The 20,451-nt window shown below is 48.0% G+C and overlaps 1 protein-coding gene across 3 annotated transcripts in view; it reads left to right on the top strand.

Moving 5' to 3' along the window:
- Window positions 1-20,451, top strand: part of LOC147124938 (plastin-3-like) — a 135,634-nt gene that overhangs the window by 74,568 nt on the left and 40,615 nt on the right. For all 3 annotated transcript variants that reach the window (XM_085994915.1, XM_085994923.1, XM_085994934.1), the window contains exons 4-5: window positions 8,000-8,129; window positions 13,319-13,451. In XM_085994915.1, the coding sequence (XP_085851041.1) occupies window positions 8,000-8,129; window positions 13,319-13,451 (263 nt within the window). The remainder of the gene's footprint in view (window positions 1-7,999; window positions 8,130-13,318; window positions 13,452-20,451) is intronic.

The following is a 20,451-nucleotide window of genomic DNA, read 5'->3' as shown; positions in this document are numbered from 1 at the left end:
GTCTGGCAGCTATGTGCTTTAGGACTCGGCCAGCTCGGTCAGTTGTGGTGCTACCTGTAGTGTATGTGCCTTTAAGTCAGAACTACTTTTACAGCTCCTGTATGCCTCTGTACCCCCAGTCTAGAAACTACCCTCCTCCAGTAAAGACCTGTTATTTGTTAATGTACAGCATCCGTGTGATTATTTAATAATAGCATATCCACTGAACCACGGATCCAACAGTGGCGACGAGTGTCGATTCGAATCTACCTGCAACATAAAAAAAAAAAAAAAATAGTCGAGGCCAGGAACACGGGCGTCGACCACGAGCAACCGCCCAGCAGTCAGGCAGAGATCCAACTTCGCAGGGGAGGCTGTGGAGAGCCGAGCTTTGTTCCCCAGCCACAACGAGCAGTAAGAGACCGACGACCGGTCCAGCGCAGACCCTTCCCGAGCAGCGGCGGCTGGAGCCGACCGACGGCGGAGAGAAAGCCGAGCAGCGTCGACGGGATAAGACAGAGGGTGAAGAGCGCAGGGCGCAGCCGGGGGTTGAACACCGAGCGGCGTCGAGAAAAATAAAACAAACCGGAGAAAGAGGGTAAGAAACAGCCGGGTTCTAGACTGAGCGGCATCGAAAAATATAAAGAAGAACGCGCAGAGCACAGCCAGTGCTCACGGGCTGAACAGGGTCCGCGGGGCGAAGAAAGGGGAGACGCCATTGAGCCGCGGAGAAGAAGGAAGAGCGCGGGAGGTGCCATTTTTGAAGCCGCAGCGGAGAAGAAGGGCGAGCGCGGGAAGGAAGGAAAGCGCGGGAGATGCCATTTTGTGCCAGCGGAGAAGGGGAAGCACGGGAGGCGCCATTGGTGATAGTTAACTCACACCCAAGGATGCCGAAGAGTAGCAGTATCTCTACGTTCGACAATGAAGTCGAAGATCGGGCGACATATGTGGAACGTATAGAGCTGTACTGCAGGGCGAATGAAGTGCCAGATGCTAATAAAGCACTGGTTCTGTTAAATTCCATGGGTGCAAAAACTTATGGGTTACTGCGAAATCTAATAACCCCAGGGAAGCTGGTAAACAAGAATTTTGAAAGCATAGTAGAAATTCTACAGGACCACTTAAACCCCACTCCGCTGCTGATAGCAGAACGATTTAAGTTCCATAAAAGGAACCAACACAAAGACGAAAGCAATGCTGAGTACCTAACGGAACTGCGCAAGCTATCGAAACACTGCCAGTTTGGAGCGGGACTAGCAGACACGTTAAGGGACAAGTTTGGGTGTGGGCTACAAAGTGAAGGGACCCAGAAACGGCTCCTATCAGAAAAGGACCTTCTGCTGGACAAAGCTTTCAGTATGGCAGTATCATATGAAGCAGCCGCAAGGGGCGCTGCAGAGATACAACGGAGACCGCAAGAATATGGCACCAATGAAATGACCTATGGAACAGGGAAGTGCTATCGCTGCGGCAGAACAACACATGACCAGAAAGATTGTTGGTTCAAGGACCAAGTGTGCAGACAGTGTGGGAAAGCAGGACACATAGCAAGAGTCTGCAGGTCTGGGAAGAAAACCAACAGTGAGAAATCTCCACAGGAGAAGTACAAAAAGGTACACCAGGTGATGGACAGTGGTTCAGACGAACAGAAAAGTGACAGACTCCGGAAGCAAGGAGCTGGGTTGTCTGAAACTACATAAGGTAACAGAAATGGAGGATCACCAGACTATCTGGGTTACACTCAAGATAGACTGAGTCCAAGTGGAAATGAAATTGGACACAGGGTCAGCGCTAACTGTCATAAATCAAAGAGACTACAAGCGGCTATTTTCACACATACCCTTGAAAGCTACAGAGATTGTCTTGAAGACGTATACGGGGCAAAAAGTCTACCCCAAAGGAAAAATAAGGGTGAAAGTGACATATAAAGGCCAGGAAATACCTAAAATGGATATATATGTATTGCCAAATGGAGGACCACCACTGCTAGGACGTGAATGGATCCGGAAGATACAATTAGATTGGCATTCCATACAGGCACTGAAGGTTGAGGCCAAAAAGGATGACGACGTCACACCTGGACGACTGTCAAAAATGCTAACTGACGCAAAAGAAGTGTTCCAGGAGGGACTAGGAACACTAAAAGGAATAACAGCAACGATTAAAATAGAGGAAAATGCAAGCCCAAAGTTTCTGAAGGCCAGACCAGTGCCTTATGCGATCAGACCAGCTGTTGAAGCAGAGCTGGAGGGGTTGGAACGTTCAGGAGTACTGTTCAAAGAGGACTTGAGCAAGTGGGCTACACCCATCGTTCCTTTAATGAAGAGGTCGTTGAGTAATACGCCTGGGGAACCAAAGAAGGTCCGCATCTGTGGGGATTTTAAGGTGACGGTGAACCCAGTCCTTCACACGGTGCAATATCCGCTTCCACGAATTGAGGATATTTTCGCCTCGCTACCTGTAGATAAACGCTTCACCAAAATTGATCTAGCCCAGGCGTACTTGCAAATGGAGGTAGAAGAAGCTTCGAAACATTACCTTACGATCAACACTCATAAAGGTCTCTATCAATACAACCGGCTGATGTTTGGAGTAGCCTCGGCTCCGGCTATCTGGCAAAGGGCGATGGATCAGGTCCTGCAAGGGATTCCAGGGACCCAGTGTTATTTGGACGACATCTTGGTCACGGGCGAAAATGACGGTGATCACCTCGCCAACTTGGAGAAGGTGCTCACCAGATTAAAGGAGTATGGGCTACAAGCTAATCGCCACAAGTGCGAGTTTTTCCAGAAACAGATCTCGTATTGTGGCCATGTCATCGATGAAGAGGGGTTACATAAGTCCCCTGACAAGATTGAGGCAGTAGTCAAGGCTCCAGCACCGGAAAATGTGTCACAGCTGAGGTCGTTCCTCGGGCTGGTAAACTACTAGCACAAGTTCTTAGCAAATTTGTCTACGGTATTACACCCGCTGAACACCCTACTGCAAACGGGTACCATGGAAGTGGGATGACGAAAGTAGACGAGCTTTCCAGAAGTGTAAAGAATTGATCACATCAAAAGAGGTGTTGGCCCATTTCAACCCAGCACTACCAATTCGTTTGGCATGTGATGCATCACCCTATGGTATTGGAGCAGTGCTGTCGCACAAATTCCCAGACGGGTTGGAGAGGCCAGTAGCCTTTGCGTCTCGGTCACTAACCTCAGCCGAGCGCAACTACGCCCAGATTGACAGGGAGGCCCTCAGCCTAGTATGGGGAGTAAATAAATTCAACCACTATCTGCATGGGCAGAAGTTCACCTTGCTGACTGACCACCAACCACTTGTCTCCATCTTTAATCCTAAGAAGGGCGTTCCAGTGATGACTGCACAGTGGTTACAAAGATGGTCCCTGTTTCTAGGGGCGAATCATTATGAAATAGAATATAAAGGCACGAAACAGCATGGGAACGCTGATGGGCTATCGCGCCTGCCACTGCCTACTGTGGAGGAAGCACCAGCAGTGGACCCTATCGAGATATTTTATTCGTCAATAATTGAACGATTGCCAGTAACAAACGCGGATATAGAGAAGGAGACCCGCAATGATCCGACGCTGTCACGGGTATATGAATTGACGGTGAGGGGATGGCCAACACATGGCGACTCACTGTTGCCAGCATTCTCATCCAGAAGAGAACAGCAGTCAGTATGCTAGGGGACAGTGATGTGTGGATCCAGAGTGGTGATTCCACCCAAGTTAAGGGAGAGAGTGCTAAATGAGCGTCATCTGGGGGGAGTGAAAATGAAAAGCCTTGCTAGGGCTTGTGTGGTGGCCGGGAATCGATCAACAAATCGAAGACCTAACTAAGAGCTGCTTAGGATGCCAGAAGGTCCAAAATGCACCACCACATGCCCCTCTACACCCATGGGAGTGGCCCTCCTCTCCATGGCAACGGGTGCATATTGATTTTGCTGGTCCATTCATGGACTCAATGTTCTTAATAGCAGTGGATGCTCATTCAAAGTGGCCTGAGGTGATAAAAATGTCTTCAACCACTACAGAGAAAACAATTGCAGTCCTACGGACCATATTTACCAGAAACGGTTTGCCAGAGCAGATTTGCTCTGATAATGGACCACAGTTTGTGTCCGGCGAGTTCCAAAAATTCATGAAAAGGAATGGGGTAAGGCATTACACATCCGCCCCATATCATCCAGCCACAAATGGATTGGCTGAGAGGTTCGTACAAACCTTTAAGAAGGCGATAAAGGCCATGTGTGACGATGAAATTCCACTACAGCATAAGATGGACAATTTCTTATTAGCCTACCGAAACGCGACACATGCAGTTACCAACCAGACCCCGGCCATGATGTTCTTTAACCGAAGGTTGAGATCTCGTCTGGACTTGCTCAGACCAAATGTGCGAAGAAATGTTGAGGACAAACAATTCCAGCACATCAATGAGAAGCTGACAAGGAGCTTCAATGTAGGGCAACCAGTCTTGGCCCGTGACTATCGAACAGAGAAGTGGCAACCCGGAACGATATGTACAAGGCAGGGGCCATTAATGTACACAGTGGATGTCGGGGAGAACATTGTGAGACGCCGCGTCGATCAGATCTTAGCGTCACAGGAACGCGTCAACCCCATGTCTCGAGTACCTGGGGATGAAACCGACATACCGGTAGCATCTACTTCAGACCCAGTAGCAGTGGAACCCGATGAAAAGGGGTCAGATTCGCCTCTGCACCAAGAACAAGAACCTCTGGAAAGGCGCTATCCCAAAAGGGTCAGGAAGCCGCCCCAAAGACTGGATCTATAAATGGACTTTTGTTTAATGTACATGTTGAAAGTTAATTGTTATTTGAATATTAGGGGTATTACTAATCTAAAAGGGGTGGAATTGTAGTGTATGTGCCTTTAAGTCAGAACTACTTTTACAGCTCCTGTATACTGTAGTACCGGCAGTGACCACACCGGTATATAAGCTTTGCGCATGCCTCTGTACCCCCAGTCTAGAAACTACCCTCCTCCAGTAAAGACCTGTTACTTGTTAATGTACAGCATCCGAGTGATTATTTAGTAATAGCATATCCACTGAACCACGGATACAACACTACCGAGCCACTCTTGGTGATGGACATTGAAGTCCCCCCCCCCCCCCCCCCCCCCCCCCGAGGACATTTTGTGCCCTTGCTACTCTGTGCTTCTTCCAATTGGTGTTCAACATGAAGGAGTACTGATGCATCAGCTGAGGGAGGGTGGTAGATGGTAATTAGCAGGAGGTTTCCTTGCCCATGTTTGACTTGATGCCATGAGACCTCATGGGGTCCTGAGTCAATGTTGAGGACTCCCAGGGCTACTCCCTCCCGACTGTATACCACGGTGCCACCACCTCTGGTGGGTCTATCCTGCCGGTGGGACAGGACATACCCAGGGATGGTGATGGTGGTGTCTGGGACATTGGTTGTTAGGTATGATTTGGTAATTATGACTATGTCAGGCTGTTGCTTGACTAGTCTGTGGGACATACCCATTATCTCAACTTTGTTTCTCCTACCTCCTAACCAATTCCGTATCCACGTCAGTAGGTTGCCTCCAATTCAATGCACTTTCATTTTTGCTTCTCTTGTGTGGAACTTTATCGACTGCCTTCTGGAAGTCCATATAAATAACGTCCATAGACACTCCCTTATTTACCACGCTTGTAACCGCCTCTCAAAATTCAACTAGGTTATTTAGACGTGACATCCCTTTTACAAATCCATGCTGGCTCTCTCTGATCAGCTCATATTTGACCAAGTGCTGTGTCTGTGTCACTGTCCTTAATAACAGATTCTAGTAACTTCCCCACAACAGACGCTAAACTAATAGGTCCATAATTTCCTGTTTTTTCTCTCCCATTCTTCTTAAATAATGGTGATTTTCCAATCCAGAGAGACAATTCCTGAATCAGGAGAGTTTTGAAATGTGAAATATCCCATTTGTGTAGTGAACACATTTTTAATATCTTTCCATCAATGGCATTGATATACTGTTTGCTATCCCTTTGATTTCCTGTTATTAAGCTCATCTCAGTGCGTCATTGATTTGCTGTGCTGGACATGCATTACACCTGCTTTTTGTCCTTCTAATGTAACAATGGTAGATATCCACCCAGCGAATTGAATGTGATCATTGATCTTCAGATACTGCATCAGCTGGACATTTGTATTCCTGTACAAAACCCGTAGGCCTGAAGCTGAAGTACTTGCCAAGCTGAGATGAAACCACACATATTAGGTAGAGAAGCACTGGTTTCATTTCAAGAAAACCTGAATGACAACAGCAGGCAGCTGTAGAAGATGGCAGTTGGTAGTATACGGTGGGCAAGGTCTTGTGTGGATCTGTGGTGACTTAGCAGATGGCTAGCCCAAAAAAAGGGCAATCCAATAGTGGCAGCTGAGAACATTATAAAGACCCAAGCATGCATTAAACCTGATCTGATACCCAACATAGTCTTTGCCTTTGTGGAACAATTGGGTAGGGTAGCATGCGAGAAAAAAGCCATCTTGTTTCACTTCACACTTTATTGGAAGAAAGGTGCGGGCATCTAGAAGCATTATCCTGTCTCCAATCTAGGCGGTCATTATCCAATGATTTTTTGGGGGGGTATGAGTAGCATATAGAATGTACTTGCTTGCAAAACTTCCCAATTGAGATTAATAGCCAAAGCAGGACACCACTACACTTGAAAAGAGTAGGACAAATCAAGTAACTGATCAGGTGATGTCGAGATTGGGGTTTGAGGGAGGAGAAGAATGCCATGAATTTGAGGTATTGGGAAGGAACGTCAAGTGGGCGACTGCAATGAGTGCTGATTTTCACAACAGTGCTCGGTGGGGGATGGGGTGGCGGGATGTTGAGCTGGAGGGTAAACCAGTTGTAGAAATGGCTGAGATCATGCGTTCATATTTGCTTCCTCATCCACAGATGTCCTATAGTATGGGCAGTTCCTATGAACTGGAGGATGCTGGCTTCCTGTGTTGAGGCTATGAAAACTATTATGGTGAAGTAAACTCCAAGCAAGATCATTGCGATTACTGAAAGAGTAAAGGGCAGAGAAACACACAGACTCTCTTTGTCACTTTCACTGGAATTTCCTGTAATAAAACTGTGGATTTTGGGAAACATGAATTCACTATTGCACTTGTATCCAAATTTTATATCTCTGTCATGTAATTTATCATTCTCTGGTTATAACAGATTAAATAAGGACGTGGCTACTATTACAGGTACTGAAATTACGTTGATGTGGTGATGTTGCACAATTTCAAAGTACAGCTTGCCTTTTAATTTTGGCACAAAGCTATCTTTGCCAAGTCCTTGTATAAACACAGGCTGTTTAACGTGCACCAATGCTTCTGTTAATGCATCGGAACAGGAACAAGTCACACCCAATGCACTAGAATCGGCAGTATTTAAATACCAGTCCACTTTTGTGTGTATTTTTTTGAAGTTAAGATGTGTTACTAGCTGTGCATCCATTTCAGTGTAATATTGATGTAAAACAATTCCAATCTGGTCTTTTCAGGCCTTTTGATTTGTTGCACGAGGTTTTCTGCTAGAGGTTTAGGTGCACAATTGAATGGTTGTCTTGGAGAGGATTTTGTTTCTTGAGGTGTGCAATCCTTGCTGGCCATTGAGACTGTCTGTGAACAAACTGATTTACAGATATGTTAATTAATGGTTTAGGTGAATGTCGAATGTAGCAATGCAGTAATTCGGTTTGGAAATTGTCACTGATCAAAGTGAATTAAAATAATGGGCTCTAAATATATTTGTCTATCACTTTATTAACTTAAACTAGAATCAACTGCGAAATGATCCTGATACCAATTATTACATAGTGTATTAAATGGCACGCCACAGTACAATTGTATTTGTGCCACGAGTGAAACATTTGAAATGGATGCTAGGCTAGTCAAGTTCAAGACCATGAATCATTGTTTTCAGTTCACCTGAAATGCCCCCATGTAACTGTTTAATTCACAGATTGTTCAAAATTTGAAAAGTAGCCATGTTGCTAAAACATTCAGAATGGCGATCAACAGGAGAGAGGGCATCTGTGCTATTGGTGGAACATCTCTTCAGTCCAGTGAAGGAACACAGCATTCTTATTCAGGTACCTTTTACTCGAATGCATTGTGCCAAGGGACTGGGTTATTTTCTGAGACACGCACATCCCAAGAATGAATTAAATAAAAATGCTTGTTTGGTAACTCACCTGTGATCTAAATTTTAATGACTTGTATCTGGACCCCAAATCCCTTTGTTCACTCCACCCTCAGTGCTGCTCTATTCATGCATCTTTTTGCATCCAGTAATATCTCCCACTTTGCTACATTGAACTGCACCTGCTGTAGCTCCACCAACTCACTTGTTAATTATTATATTCCTCATTCTTTGTACTTCATTTAGCCTTCAGTAAAAGCTTGTTCCCCACCTGGCTTTTGGTTCTCCATTACAACCGTACCCAAGAATTGATCCACCACAATCTAAGGTAGTCTGTTATAGAAATGCAACTTGTTGGCCGTAAACGTTTAAAATGAAATGAGATTGGGCAGTTTTAATTCAATTCCTTATGTGGGTGATCCCAGAGCATGAAATTCCCACAATTCACCGCAGTCTGGCACTAAGTTGATGGCCCTCTCATTCTCAGGACAGCTAATGAGGACCAAAAATTCTCAGTGGTGTAGCAGAGGAACCATAGAAGTTAATAAAGGAGAAGCAATCCTTTCAGTCCATCTTCTCTGTACCAGCTTGTAGGTGCTAGGTGTTTGCGGATATCTTCAGTTTTACTGACATAGCTGGAGGAGGTCTCGGCTCATCCAAAGAAAGAAAAGAACTTGCATTTATAGTGTCTTTCCCATCCAAGAGACAGCCCAAAGTGCCGCACAGCCCATTAGTTACTTTTGTAGTCACTGTTGTTTCGTCGTCAAACATGGCAGCCAATTTGCACACAGCAAAGCCCCACAGTCAGAAACACATCCAGGCCTTCATTTTGGAGAGGGTGCAACAGCCTTGAAGTCGATAGAGAAGGCGGAGAAGTAGAGTCAAGTGCGGCATACATGTAGAACCTAACTCCATATTTTTGGATGGTATCACCAAAGGCTGGTTTGTAACCATTTCAGCTGAGTGGGCCAAGAACGGAGCCTTGAAATACATCAGAGGTGACTGTGCTGGCATGAGGAGAGAAACTGTTCTGGAATCCTAGAATGATGCAGCACAGAAGGATGCCATTCAGCACATCGTGCCTGTGCCAGCCCTATCCAATTAGTCCCACTCCCCTGCTCTTTCCCTATTGCCCAGCAAATTTTTCCCCTTCAAGTATTTATCCAATCCCCTTTTTGAAAGTTATTATTGAATCTGCTTCCACCACCTTTTCAGGCAGTGCATTCCAGATCATCATAACTCGCTGCATAATTTTTTTTCTCCTCATCTTGCCTCTAGGTCTTTTCCCAATTACCTTAAAGCTCTGTCTTCTGGTTACTGGCCCTTCTGCCACTGGAAACAGTTTCTCCTCTAACAGTTTTACTCTATAAAAACTTTCATGATTTTGAATAGCTCTATTAAATCTCTCCTTAACCTTCTCTGTTCTAAGGAGAACAACCCCACCGTCTCTCTTCTTCCCATGTAACTGAAGTCTCTAATTTCTGGTACTTCCTTTCTTTTGTACTCTATGCCTCTGTTTATAAAGCCAAGAATCCCATATGTTTTTTTAACCGCTTTCTCAACTTGTTCTGCCACCTTCAAAGATTTGAGTACGTACACCCCAAGGTCTCTCTGTTCCTGCACCCCCTTTAAAATTGTACCATTTAGTTTACATTGCTGCTCCTCGTTCTCCCTACCAAAATGCATCACTTCATACTTCTTTGCATCTGCCACGTGTCTGCCCATTTCACCAGTCTGTCTGGTCCTCCTGAAGTCTTCCTATCCTCCTCACTGTTTATTACATTTCTGAGTTTTGTGTGATCTGCAAACTTTGACATGATCCCCTGTATTCCCAAGTTCAGGTCATTATATATCAAGAGCAGTGGTCCTAATACCGAGCCCTGGGGGACATCATTGTTTACTTCCCTCCAGTCTGAAAAACAACCGTTCACCACTACTCTTCGCTTTCTGCCACTTAGCCAATTTTGTATCCATGCTGCCACTGTCCCTTTAATCCCATGGGCTACAATTTTGCTAACAAGTCTATTCTGTGGCACTTTATCAAATGCCTTTTGACAGTCCATATACACAGCATCAACCACATTACCTTCATCAAAGAACTCCAATCAAGTTAGTCAAACACAACTTGCCTTTAACAAATGTCTGCACTATATTATCTAGACTGCAACAGGGAGCAGTGGAATCATGAGGGAGCAACATCACAGAAGTGTGCTGTTGTCAAGATGCATTGGAAGGAAAGTTAGTCTGTTAAAGGCAGTGGAGAGTTGAGGACAGTTGGGAAGTGAGCCACAACTTGAGCCTCTAAGTACATTGTTTGGTTTTGACCAGTGTTACAGGGGCAGAGGTCCGATTGGAAGATTTCTAACCGAGAGATGCAAACATAATTGTGATGCAACAATGCGCTCGCAAGGACTCTAGGGAAAAAGGCAAGGTCAGAAATGGGGTGGTAGCTGGAGTTGGAGGAGGGGTGATGGCTGTTTTCAAGGATGTAGGGACTGCAAGAGAACATATCTGCAAGCACGGGATGAGAGGGAAAGCTGGGTAGTGAGGAGCTGGGATGAGGGAGTCACGGGAAGAGTGGTGGGGTCCATTGACAAAATAAGATTAGTGAAGGGTAGGAGGAACCTGTGGTGTAATGGGATGGGTGGGGGCTCAGTTCAGAAGAGGCTGGAAGGAAGGTTGTAGATCAGAAAGGGAGGTGTCTGAGGCAGCAGAGTGGATGGCCTGATTTAGTCCATGAGCTGATCGCATGTGGTGTCTGTCTGAGGTGAGGAGGAAAAGGTTCAGTTAAAGGATGTTGAAGGAGATATGTTGGTTTTAGTGGGTTGAATGATATTTGGTGATGGACAGTCAGTGCAATTAATCACCAGGTATGCTTAAGTTTAAAGCCTGTAGTGGGGTTGTAGTACTCTGATAAAGTGGGAGACTGAGCCTCTTTCTCTCTGCCCATGCGCCTCTCTCGCTCTCTCTCTCGCTCTCTCTCTCGCTCTCTCTCTCGCTCTCTCTCTCGCTCGCTCTCTCGCGCTCGCTCTCTCGCTCTTGCTCTCTCTCGCTCGCGCTCTCTCTCGCTCGCGCTCTCTCTCGCTCGCGCTCTCTCTCGCTCGCGCTCTCTCTCGCTCGCGCTCTCTCTCGCTCGCGCGCTCTCTCGCTCGCGCTCTCGCTCGCGCTCTCTCTCGCTCGCGCTCTCTCTCGCTCGCGCTCTCTCTCGCTCGCGCTCTCTCTCGCTCGCGCTCTCTCTCGCTCGCGCTCTCTCTCGCTCGCGCTCTCTCTCGCTCGCGCTCTCTCTCGCTCGCGCTCTCTCTCGCTCGCGCTCTCTCTCGCTCGCGCTCTCTCTCGCTCGCGCTCTCTCTCGCTCGCGCTCTCTCTCGCTCGCGCTCTCTCTCGCTCGCGCTCTCTCTCGCTCGCGCTCTCTCTCGCTCGCGCTCTCTCTCGCTCGCGCTCTCTCTCGCTCGCGCTCTCTCTCGCTCGCGCTCTCTCTCGCTCGCGCTCTCTCTCGCTCGCGCTCTCTCTCGCTCGCGCTCTCTCTCGCTCGCGCTCTCTCGCTCGCGCTCTCTCTCGCTCGCGCTCTCTCTCGCTCGCGCTCTCTCTCGCTCGCGCTCTCTCTCGCTCGCGCTCTCTCTCGCTCGCGCTCTCTCTCGCTCGCGCTCTCGCTCGCTCGCGCTCTCTCTCGCTCGCGCTCTCTCTCGCTCGCGCTCTCTCTCGCTCGCGCTCTCTCTCGCTCGCGCTCTCTCTCGCTCGCGCTCTCTCTCGCTCGCGCTCTCTCTCGCTCGCGCTCTCTCTCGCTCGCGCTCTCTCTCGCTCGCGCTCTCTCTCGCTCGCGCTCTCTCTCGCTCGCGCTCTCTCTCGCTCGCGCTCTCTCTCGCTCGCGCTCTCTCTCGCTCGCGCTCTCTCTCGCTCGCGCTCTCTCTCGCTCGCGCTCTCTCTACCCCTGCGCCCTCTCTGCCCCATGTGCTTTAATTTTGCACATTAACCTCTTATGTGGGACTTTATCAAAGGCCTTCTGAAAATCCAAATACCCCACATCCACTGGTTCTCCTTTATCTATTCTACCAGTTACATCCTCAAAAAACACCAGTTGGTTTGTCAAACACAATTTCCCTTTCATAAATCCATGTTGACTTTGTCCAATCCCGTTGATATTTTCCTAAGTGTCCTGTTATCACATCCTTTATAATAGACTCTAGCATTTTCCCTACTACTGATGTTTGGCTAACTGGTCTGTAGTTCCCTGGGGGGGGGGGGGGAAAGTGTGTACACACTCAGTGTGAAAATGTAATATTAATAAATGGTTAATCTGTCTGGCTCAGCTTTGCTTGAACTCCTGCAAAGTAATGGATTGCATGAAATGTACTTGCCCTTTACTAAATCTATTTGGAAATAAACTGCAGCTTCCTTTATAATTAGTCCCACATATTATTTATATTTGGATAAGGTGGTTAGATATTGGAATACGTATTGAATCTAGATAGCAGCAATGCAACAGGATGTGCCAAAATATACTTCATTTAAGGCAGAGTTCAGAACTTGCTCAGTCGGGTATAAGTGCTCCATGAGTGTGAATCTAAGTCAGGCAGAACAGACAGTCGCTCAGTTCCAAGTGGCTGTGGGCCCACAGGACCAAGTTGCCCATACATTTGCAACCTTGCTCAGGTCATGAAGGTGACTGTTGTTGGCAGTGGGGAAAACGTGCATGGGTTTAGTCGGGGTACCATTTGGGGGTTATGCTTGAGGTTGGGTAATTGTTTGCACAGAATTGGGGGGGCGGGGGCAGCTTTCCCGTACATTTGTCTCGGTTGTAAACGGGGATGTAGTTGATACCAACACTGGGTGTCGAAGTGCTTCCCTGTCCATTACTGACCTCTCGCCTTGGTGAGTACAATGATCCAGCCCTTCCACCACCTTTCTCCCCTTTGCCCGTGAAAGTGAAAACAAAATCGCCTCCAAGTTACGCACGTCAACAAACCCATTTTTATTGAGAAATCCCAAAAGATTTCATGTACATGTGACTTGCAGCTTCCTCACCAGGCAGGGGAGTGGCTGATTTTTAAATTGTTTGAATTTAGTACCAAGTATGGCATCGTGAAATATGAATCATCCCCTCAAACTGATTTGTGAACTGATTTTGTTTTACATGTACAGAAGAAGAAAAGTATGCGTTTGTTAACTGGATAAATAAAGCCTTAGAGAGTGATCCTGATTGTAACAGTATGCTGCCTATGGATCCCAATACAGATGCTTTGTTTAAAGCTGTTGATAATGGCATTGTACTCTGGTGAGTCGCATTATTTCTTCTCGTGATGCAGTTAATCTATTATAACTTGTATTTCCTCAAGAGTAACCCAGTGTACTTCTGACAACTTTTGACCATTTTTAGCCCAATTGAAAAGTGTACCTCGAGGAGCCCTAGGAATTGTAGAATGTTAGTCGGATGGATCATCAAGTCAGCACTGGTATTTTTCTCAATCAGCCACTTAGTCTAATCCCACTCTCCTGATTGCTCACCAGACCTTTAATATTCCTCTTGATTGATGTTGCTTTGGGAAGGGTTATGATTCATACCCAAGTATATATTTTTAAAATAACTACTTTTGCTATGCATGGCTGCTTAAAACTGCCCAACCTCCCTGATTAAAAAGTAGAATTTATCAATAATTTATGATGCAAGCACAAAAGTTTGGGTAATTGAATGGGTAGGATTTCTTGCATTGAAACTCCCCTGCTATAATTAGAGTCGGAAGGTTAAGGGAATTGATGAGTGTAAATGTTTAATCTGCTATTGGCATTTTGTTTCACAGGATGTTTTGTTCGTTGTAACGTATGTTTTAAAAAAAAAAAAAAAAACTTTTTAATTAAAATTTTTTTTTTAAATCCCACTGGTCACATCCCTTTAAGAAAGCTGAAACCCCAGCAGTCAGATAATCTACCCCCACTCTGCTCTGGGAAGCACCCTTTACTTCTTCATCACCATCGCTGGCAGCAGATCTCTTTGTCTCTCACATCAGAAACGCTTTGAATTTCTCCTTGTAGCTTTGGGCTAGTAGAGTGGAGTAGTTTGCAGGTTATGTTTATTTTGTAGTTCAAATTGCCTTTGTGCCTTAAATCCTTCCCAACAACAAATTCCCATAATGCTTGTTTATAGAATCACACAGCACAGGAGGCGGCCATTCGGCCCATTATGCCTGTGCCGGCTCTTTGAAAGAGCTATCGAATTAGTCCCACCCCCTGCTCTTTCCCCATAGCCCTGAAAATGTTTTGCTTTTCATTGATGTACCCTTTTGAAAGTGATTGAATCTGCTTTCACCACCCTTTCAGGCAGTGCATTCCAGATCACAACAACTCTCTGCATACCATTCCCCCTTTGTTTCTTTTGCCAATTATCTTAAAATTGTTGTCACTGGTTTTACATTAGCATACTCCTGTTCCTATATTCCTATGACATTCAGCCCCTCGAGCTTGTTCCACCATTCTATTAGATCATGGCTGATCTGCATCTCAACTTCAATTACCACCTTTGCTTCATATCCTTTAATCCTGTTACCTAATAAAAGTCTATGGGGGAAAAATTCGGTTGGTTTGCGCCTCCCGTTAGCGCCTTAATGGGGCGCAAAGCAACTAGCGCCCGGGCGCGGCGATGTCTGCACCGCTCGTGAAATTGACCAGACATTTTGCGGCAGCGCTAAACACCACCGCCCCGATCTCCTGCGCCCGCAGATCGTGACGTCAGTCGAGCGTGCAACGCGCTTGTGGCGCCCCGGACCAGATATTGAGTGGCGCCCCCCTCCTTTCCGCCTGGCGCAAGCAACAACAGGGAGACTAGAATGTTTCCCAGTCGGTGAGCGGCTGGGGGGGCGCTATTTAAAGGTGGCCTCTTCCTGGCTTTTTCTGTGGTAGACATTTTTGCACCACTCATTCTGACAGAGATTCTGAGAGAGAGAAGGTGAGACTTCTACATAGTCAATGCTGTGTGAAGTAGTTTTGGCTACTGAGCATCACTTTGCAGGTACTTTTGGATTTGACCTTCATTACTTCGATTACTGATTACTAAGAGACTATGGGGGCTGCACTGATTCGGGGCGTCGTCCTCAGCCTGCAGAATCGGAGGCAACAGAGATGCAGAGAGAGAGTGGCAATCATGGCCAGATGGAGGAGGGCCAACAGGCCTCTGTACAGGAGACCTTGCCCTCCCAGGCTATTTCGGCAACAATTCTCCTACATTGAGGAGCAGTGTTTGCGCAGGCTGCACTTCAGCAAGGAGGTGGTCACTGAGCTCTGCTACCTGCTGCAGCCAGATCTGCAGCCTCTACTGAGGACCAGGACGTCTGTCGGTGGCAGTGAAGGTCACAGTGGCTCTGAACTTTTATGCCACCGGCTCCTTTCAAGCAGCTACTGGGGACATACCGGGTTCGAATCCGGCCTCGGGTGACTGTCTGTGTGGAGTTTGCACATTCTCCCCGTGTTTGCGTGGGTTTCCTCCGGGTGCTCCGGTTTCCTCCCACAGTCCAAAGATGTGCGGGTTAGGTTGATTGGCTATGATAAATTGACCCTTAGTGTTAGGGGGATTAAATACATGGGGTTACGTGTTGGTGTAGGGGTTACGGGGATCGGGTGGGATATGTGTCGGTGCAGGCTCGATGGGCCGAAATGGCCTCTATCTGCACTGTGGGGTTTCTGTGATTGCCAATATCTCCCAGTTTGTGGTCCATTGCTGTATCTGTCTGGTCACAAATGCCCTCTATAAAAGGAGACGCCAGTATATCTCTTTCCCGATGACCCGGGCCAAACAGCATGAACGCACATTGGGCTTTGCGAGGATAGCAGGCTTCGCCATGGTGCAGGGCGCCATTGACTGCACGCATGTGGCATTGCGGGCACCGCATGAGAATGCAGAGGTTTTCTGAAACCACAAGGGGTTCCACTCCTTAAATGTCCAGTTGGTGTGTGACCACAGACAGCTGATACTCGCCGTCAATGCCCGATATCCTTGCAGCAGCCATGATGCTTTCATCCTGCGCCAGACTGCTGTGCCAGAACTTTTCCAGGCACCGAATCAGCCAAGTGGTTGGCTCCTCGGGGACAAGGGTTATCCACTGTGCACCTGGCTGACACCGCTCCGTAACCCCAACACCCCTGCTGAGCTCCGGTACAATGAGAGCCATCTCGCCACCAGGAACATCGTTGAACAGACGATCGGCGTGCTCAAGCAGCGGTTCCGCTGTCTGGACCACTCCGGAGGAGCCCTGCAGTACTCGCCTGAGCGAGCCTCCCTCTTCATAGTTGTGTGCTGCATAACCTGGCAATCCTGAGGACCCAGCCAATGCCACCAGGCTTTGGAGCACCACCAGAGGAGGAGGATGATCAGCAGCAGCACCAAGGCAGGAGGGAGGCCCACAATGTTGAAACTGCAAGGACCGTCCATCAACGGCTGATAACAAGCTGCTTCTAGGCCCCTACTGAGGAAATGGCTTCTGGCATGGAAAACAACATGAATGAAAGCAACCCACACCCCCCTAAGCTGACCAAGGCAGCAATGATTCCAAAGGTCAAACCTGTACATTTTGACTACAAAAACTTTTATTTTACAAACTCTGTCATTTCTTCATGACAAACTAATAGAAACAAATAATCATTCATTAACATAACTGGTTCTCACAACCTGGAGATAATGTCCAAAACACACAACAAAAGTTTGAACACCAACCTCTGCCTTCAATAAAAAAATTGACCAACATTTCGTCACACTTCCTACTTTTTGCCCATCGAGGGTGACCGCCTTCCCTTGCGCACTTCCTCCCTTCCCACCCTACTCCTCCGTAATGGGGCCCCAGTGGCTGCAGCAAGGCTGGTGGAAGGCTGCTGAATGTCAGATCCTGAGACTACAGATGCTCTGGAAGGACGGCCTCGACCAGCTCTGGGCCTGAAGGGGCTGGCTGCAGACTGCACCAACTCTGCATGGGCGGCAGCATTCTGGGCTACAGGCGGTGGCAAGTGCAATGGGGAAGTGACAGTGGTGGCAGCAGGAATACTGTCATCTTGAGAGGACAGCAACTCCCTGCTCGACCGACACACTGGCAGTCCCACGGGGTAGCACCTCAGTGTCCAGAGCAATCTGCTGGAGCACAGATTGCTGGCCTGCTGCGGCGTGGTGAGAGCCCCGGGGAAATGTGTCCGAACCAGCAACGATGGCAGCAGTCAGTGCTTGCATAGCCTCAATCTGAGTCTGCATGAGAGCAGTCTGAGATGGGATCATGGCAGCCAGTGACTGAATTGCAGCACGAAGCATTAGCGTGACATCCGCCTGTGCTACAGCAAAGTGCTCCACACTCCTTGCCAGTGCATCAATGCATTCGGGCACCCTTCCCACTGCACCCATGAGCTGAGTGTGCATGTCCACTGCCTGGGTGTTCATTTCAGCGATGAGCCGCTCCTCTGCGTCCAGTGCATCAGAACTCGCTGGCCATCTCTCCCTCCGGGGAGAAGGCCCCCGAGCTTCCCTAGCCACATTGTGTTGCTGCAGCCCGCTGGGTCCTGGAGCATCACCCTCATCAGACCCTTCCTCCTTGCTCCCCTCCAGGGAAGACGTGTTCCCAGTGTGAGCATAGGCTTCTTCAGGAGAGGGTGGCGCAGATGCTCCGGATTCCTCTTCCTTCTCGCCGGCAGCTTGAGGGCCCGTCTCCTCAGCTGGTGAATTACCATCTGAAAGCAGGGAGGTAAAAAAGTGGCTTTAGCGTCAGGACAGGGGGGCAGTAAGGGAGGACGGAGTGCAGCGATTTAGTAAGTTGGATTGAAAGTGTCAAAGGCTGCTGTTGTGAGGGACAAGTGGAATGAGAGAGGAGAGAAAGCTGATGACCTTACCATTGCTGTCCCGAATGGGGTCGGCCTCTCCAGGGGCGACGGGACCGATCACTTGGCTTGCCACAATCCAATGGACGCGTGCCTCGAGATTGCTGAGGGATTGCAGCTGAGGCCACCCTCCACCCGTCCGTTGCTGCTGTCTCCAATTATGAGCTAGCTTGGCCTGCAAGAAAAAGGACGGCGTCTGAGTAAATATGTAGCCATGGTCTTGCCTGATGTGCCTCCCATAGTTGAATAGCCCTTACTGTATGCAAAGTGTGGAATGTGCGTGTGTGTTTCATGAGAGGGCCATAGGTGTTGGATGAGTGTTGGGCATTGGGGTTTTAAGACCCTCTGGCCATAGTGAGGTTGAGATGGAGAGATATTGGGGGAAAAAAAGCCACTCAGCCTGATGACCCGAGTGAAGTCGTTGAACTTTTTGCGACATTGAATATGGGTCCTGGGCACCATGCTCCTAGAGGAGACATGCTGAGCCACCTCCCTCCACACTCTTCTGTAGTCGCGCGGCAAAGGCCTCCTGCCACTTTCAGGGTAGAGTATAGATCTGCGCTCCACCGTACCAACCAGAGCCTCCAAGGCCCGCTCACTGAAGCGCTGAGCTCATTCTCTCACCCTCTCCATAGTCCTTGGTTGGAAAATGTAGTCACAGGTCTCTCCAGGCCGAGATTCAAGGCTCCAATGAACAGGGTGTGGCTGGAGAGCAAGATCGACCCTCCCCTTTAAGAACTGTCCGGCGCCAGTGTGTCTGTGTTCCATCGCTAACTGACATCACCTGCGCCTGCGCTCTGAGTTAGCACCTCGCTCCTCGGCCTTTGCGCCTTAAGACAGGTATGCAGCGCCTGATTTAGCGCTCCAATCACCTACACTCAACGAATGAGCATCCACAGCACTTTGGGACGGAGAATTCCAAAGATTCACAACCCTCTGTGTTGGATCCGTGGTTCAGTGGATATGCTGTTATCAAATAATCACACGGATGCTGTACATTAACAATAGACAGGTCTTTACTGGAGGAGGGTAGTCTCAAGACTGGGGGTACAGAGGCATGCGCAAAGCTTATATACCGGTGTGGTCACTGCCAGTACTACAGTATACAGGAGCTGTAAAAGTAGTTCTGACTTAAAGGCACATACACTACAATTCCTCCCCTTTTAGATTAGTAGTACCCCTAATATTCAAATAACAATTAACATTTCAACATGTACATTAAACAACAAAAGTCCATTTATAGATTCAGTCTTTGGGGCGGCTTCCTGACGCTTTCGGGATAGCGCCTTTCCGGAGGTTCTTGTTCTTGGTGCAGAGACGATTCTGACCCCTTTTCATCGGGTAGTTCATCGGGTTCCACTGCTACTGGGTCTGAAGTAGATGCTACCGGTATGTCGGGTTCATCCCCAGGTACTCGAGACATGGGGTTGACGTGTTCCTGTGACGCTAAGATCTGATCGATGTGGCGTCTCACAATGATCTCCCCGACATCCATTGTGTACATTAATGGCCCCTGCCTTGTACATATCGTTCCGGGTTGCCTTTTCTCTGTTCGATAGTCACGGGCCAAGACGGGTTGCCCTACATTGAAGCTCCTTGTCGGCTTCTCATGGATGTGCTGGAATTGTTTGTCCTCAACATTTCTTCGCACATTTGGGCTGAGCAAGTCCAGACGAGATCTCAACCTTCGGTTAAAGAACATCATGGCCGGGGTCTGGTTGGTAACTGCATGTGTCGCGTTTCGGTAGGCTAATAAGAAATTGTCCATCTTATGCTGTAGTGGAATTTCATCGTCGCACATGGCCTTTATCGTCGTCTTAAAGGTTTGTACGAACCTCTCAGCCAATCCATTTGTGGCTGGATGATACGGGGCAGATGTGTAATGCCTTACCCCATTCCTTCTCATAAATATTTCGAACTCGTCGGACACAAACTGTGGTCCATTATCAGAGCAAATCTGCTCTGGCAAACTGTTTCTGGCAAATATGGTCCGTAGGACTGCAATTGTTTTCTCTGTAGTGGTTGAAGACATTTTTATCACCTCAGGCCACTTTGAATGAGCATCCACTGCTATTAAGAACATTGAGTCCATGAATGGACCAGCAAAATCAATATGCACCCGTTGCCATGGAGAGGAGGGCCACTCCCATGGGTGTAGAGGGGCATGTAGTGGTGCATTTTGGACCTTCTGGCATCCTAAGCAGCTCTTAGTTAGGTCTTCGATTTGTTGATCGATTCCTGGCCACCACACAAGCCCTAGCAAGGCTTTTCATTTTCACTCCCCCCCCCCCCCCCCCCCCAGATGACCTTCATGTAGCTCATTTAGCACACTCTCCCTTAACTTGGGTGGAATCACCACTCTGAATCCACACATCACTGTCCCCTAGCATACTGACTGCTGTTCTCTTCTGGATGAGAATGCTGGCAACAGT

This window comes from Somniosus microcephalus, chromosome 1 (genome assembly GCF_052327205.1).
Source record: "Somniosus microcephalus isolate GS21.2 chromosome 1, FLI_Smic_1.0, whole genome shotgun sequence".
NCBI classification, from domain to species: Eukaryota; Metazoa; Chordata; class Chondrichthyes; order Squaliformes; family Somniosidae; genus Somniosus; species Somniosus microcephalus.
The sequence above is the reverse complement of the archived record's forward strand: the minus strand, read 5'-3'. Positions and strand labels throughout refer to the sequence as shown.